Genomic DNA, 4,258 nt, shown 5'->3' on the forward strand with positions numbered 1-4,258 from the left:
AGTTGTTCCTTTTTAATGGCTGTTCAGCGACTTTTGATATTACTGAGAAGTCGGCGACTTTTTGAATCCCTTCAAAAGTCGCCGACTTCTTTTAGAACTAAATAATTATTAACTTTAATAAATTATACTATATTCATTATTGTCTCAAAAATGTGTAAAAACACAATAGTTATTAAAATTTGTTATATTATAATCATATAAATTTAATTTAAAAAATGATTTGAGAAGATATGATTGGGACGGTATTGTTTCATTTTATTTTTTAATAATAATTATATTAAATTTATATGGTTTATTTTTTGAATATCTTTTACATGATAAATGGTATTTTGAATAGTTATTTAACTAATTATTTAGGTCAGCGACTTTTAAAACCACTAAAAAGTCGGCGATATTCAATAGGACTGAAAAGTCACCGAACAGCTATAAATATAAAAAATAGTTTTGAATATCACAATAAATATTTTATTTTTCCATATTTTTTAAATGTATCTAATTTTAAACCACTTTCATTAATCATTTTTTATCTTATTATACGATTTTAGATAATAAATAATAACAAACATAATAAATAACAATTTAAAATATCATAATAAAAAAATAAAAATTCAAAAAATTGAAATCATATCTTTTATTTTTTTAAATTGAACTATTTAAATTATTTAAAATGTTATCTGTGTTTGAAATGAAGTCTTTACTTATCTTGGCTTATTTAGAAGGTGAAGCGACTATTTTTGGTCTTCCAAGTGGAATATATCTATTGAGTATATCAAAAGTGATATTTGGGGATGGCACATTTAAAGTAGTTAACAACGAAAGACAAATGTATATATTACACGCATTTGTAAACGAAGTGGCAGTATCATGTTTATTTATAAAAATGAAAAGTAAATCAAAAGCCAATTGCTCCCAAATATTTGCCGCAGTTGAAAATTTGGCTAACCAAAGAGGTTTATCAATTTTTGGTAACAAAAAGGTGTTTTTAGGAGATTTCGAAATGGCCGCTATAACCACTTTCCAAAAATGTTTTCCGGCTGTTGAATTTCAGGGATGCTACTTTCACTTTGCACATAGCATACTTCGTAAAGTTGAAAGTAGGAATGTTGCTTGTTCTTGTGCTTATCGTAACAACAACCACTTTAAATTATTTGTACGTCGGATTATTGGAACTGCGCTCCTACCTATCGAATTGATTACCATCAAAACACTTCAATTGTTGTTCGAGGAGTTTGAAAAGGTTAACAACAACAATGTGAGTAAAACGTCTTTGAAGCATCTGTGGGACTATTTAATTCGAAATTATTTCGGAGATGGTTTTTCCAAACCAACATTTCCTGATAAATTGTGGTGTTGCTTTGGTAAAGCAATAAGGACGGATAACTACTCTGAAAGTTCCCATAAAAACATTAATGATAAAATAAAAAAAGAGTAGAACTAATTGCACTGATCGAATTAATTACTTCAACGCTGATCAACGACAAAGAAAAATTTCTTGTGTCGGACAAGACAGGGAGGAACACTACTGAATTAATCAATAAACTTCTTAAACATGAAGCTATACTGTTGTTGGATAACACAATATCTATCATTGATTATCTCGACAGAGTTTCTCATATTCTTCGACTTGAAAACAAAGAACAGTGTCGAGCATTTTACCAAACTCAGTGCACTTTGAAAGTCAAAGAAAAACTTGCCGAATCAAAATTGATTTCAATTCGCGACACCTTGATGTTCAACCCGATGATAGACTTAAACAGAGACTCGTTGTATACTTACAATCAACTGCAAAATGGACAGTTTCTTGGAGAATATGTATCTGTTGAAAGTTGGACGTTCAAATCTTTGAAACCTGAAGAACATGACACCTTTAAAAAAATAGCAGAAGGCACAACTATGGATAACTATGAACTAGTGTTTTTCTTTGATGATAGTGTCGATGAGATCCGAGAATTTTACAAGCACCCCAAACAGCCTGTAGATAAGGAAGTCACAAGTTTGCTCGTAGTTCAAGACAACGAGGAGATGGAAGATCGACACGAAAAAAATGGAACAGAAGACAGAGAATTGGAACACCATGACAGTGGTGAAGAACAGAACATAGTCGCTATAATGAGTGAAAGTAGAAATGAACAGAATATAATAGCTGAAACTCAACAAGAGGTTGAAAACCCCGTTTTTCATGCACCACCACCTTGCCACTGTTGTTGCAATTATAATCGATGTTTGCAATATCTCCACTGTGACCCATCTGTCAAATATGATCCATTAAATCCTTGCCAGTATTTTGCACCAAATACCCAGTATTTCCAACCAGAACATCATTTTCAGAGACAACATTTAAAGAGAGACGCCATTTATCGACTTCAATTCAACAAAAACGTTGAATTCATTGAAGTTTTTTTACTTCTTTATAAAGATCTAGTTTATAGTCGTTCTTAGCAACTGTGTAAAGTCAAGGACGAGTTTAATCAACAGAATACGTGTTATTGGATTCAAACTGAATGATGCCAAATTGACTCCTATTCATAAATTGACAGACGTTCAAATCACTGATTTGGGTTGGCTAAGAAGGTTGGAGATGCGTCGTTCACGTGTTCCCATGGCGGGAGTGATGGGTGACAATCCCTGAAGCCATTCGAGGGTAGCGTCTCACTTCCAAAGTCAATATCTAAAAATTTGGGTTGTTTGTTCTACTCTACTTATTACTATAAATAACTTTACCGCCTTGCATTTGATTAAACGAAAAAATGCAAAAATTTGCCTCATCATCAAAACTCGAAAAATAAAACATTTTTTCAAACAGTCAAGTTATCACCATTGGAAACTAGAGATTCAGATGACAAAAAGCACTCTTCCCGCCATCCCAATCTAAGTTTTTAACTCCCAAACTCCTCAGAATTGATCTTGGCTGGTCGTGATCTCACTGACTACTTCATGAAGATTTTGACTGAGAGATGTTATGCTTTTATTATAACTGCTGAAAGAGAAATTGTTAGAGACATCAAGGAGAAGCTCTGCCATGTCGCTCTTGACTTCAACGAAGAAATAGAAAAGGCTGCCCCATCATCAGAATACGAGAAGTCATACGAACTTCCAGAAGGGTCAAGTCATCACCATTGGCAACGAGAGATTCAGATATCCAGAAGCACCACTAGCCATCATTCCTTGTTATGGAAGCATCTGGTATCCACGAGACAACTTACAACTCAATCATGAAGTGCAATGTCGACATCAGAAAGAACTTGTACGGAAACATCGTCTTGTCTGGTGGAAAATCAATCAAAAAATCAACGACAAACATGAAAATGAGAAAGTTGTAAATAAAAAACGAATAAGCTTAATCAAGGCTGTTCGTGCTTGGCTTAATTTAATTATATTCATATTGGTGTTTATTTGGTTTAGTTTTAATAATTATTGTTATAATTATTGTAATAATCAATTATAAAATATATAATAAATTTACTATCAGTTATATTATTCAGAGGTTGATTATTATAGTTTATTTATAATTAAAATTACTATACAATTTATTATTCTTTTGTCATCCATTGTATAATGTATCCAAAACTGCTATTTTTCTCGACTTAAATTGATGTTTTATAGCGTTGTTTTATTATATAAGATTATTATTTAATGTTATTGTTGTGTTAATACAATAAAGAACAAAATTAATAGTAAGCAGTGGGTTTTTATCGTAATATTTTGATGTTATTTGGTTCTCTAAGTATTTTATTTTGAGTGGAATCCATTTTTTATTTCAACAACAATATTTTTGTTGTGTTCTTATTTTATTTTGGTTTGAACCAATATTATTGGTTATATCGAACCCAAATTGTTGCACTTGTTTTAAGTGTTTTTTAAATAGTTTTTTTGAAAAACTTGGATACCTGATAATATTATTTAATCAATTTTTATTAACATTTTTATTTGTTTATAAAAACAGTTTATTTTCGTATTATTTATATTACTAATATTAATTTGTTAAATTGTATATTTTTTTTAATTGAAGGACAAATCTTTAACAAAGATCAATTAATTTGAGTTTATGAATGACGAAATGTTTTATAAATAATTCAAAAGTTTGAATTTGAGTTGAACTATTTTATCAAATAAGTCAAAAATCATTCTAAATTGTTCAAGAAAAGTCGCCATTATTTTCATTTTTTGGAAAAGTGAAATTATTTTTTGAAATTTTTTTTTTCTGAAAAAAAAAGAAAAAAAATAAAAAATTTTCAGTCCTCGAAGGGTTAACAGGTAA

At 30.2% G+C, this 4,258-nt stretch overlaps 2 protein-coding genes across 2 annotated transcripts; both read left to right on the forward strand.

The window, feature by feature from the left end:
• Positions 1-1,740: 1,740 nt before the first annotated feature.
• Positions 1,741-2,450, forward strand: EIN_264750 (hypothetical protein; the record flags this gene model as incomplete). Its single annotated transcript, XM_004184996.1, has 2 exons — positions 1,741-2,394; positions 2,430-2,450. The coding sequence occupies 2 exons, from the start codon at positions 1,741-1,743 to the stop codon at positions 2,448-2,450; spliced, it is 675 nt and encodes a 224-aa protein (XP_004185044.1).
• Positions 2,451-2,934: 484 nt separating this feature from the next.
• On the forward strand, positions 2,935-4,258 carry EIN_264760 (actin, putative; the record flags this gene model as incomplete). Its single annotated transcript, XM_004184997.1, has 5 exons — positions 2,935-3,106; positions 3,147-3,385; positions 3,470-3,497; positions 3,680-3,707; positions 4,237-4,258. 5 exons carry the CDS (start codon positions 2,935-2,937, stop codon positions 4,256-4,258), a joined length of 489 nt encoding a protein of 162 aa, XP_004185045.1.

Source organism: Entamoeba invadens, assembly GCF_000330505.1.
Source record: "Entamoeba invadens IP1 unplaced genomic scaffold scaff_1105074725681, whole genome shotgun sequence".
In the NCBI taxonomy this organism is placed as follows: domain Eukaryota; phylum Evosea; order Mastigamoebida; family Endamoebidae; genus Entamoeba; species Entamoeba invadens.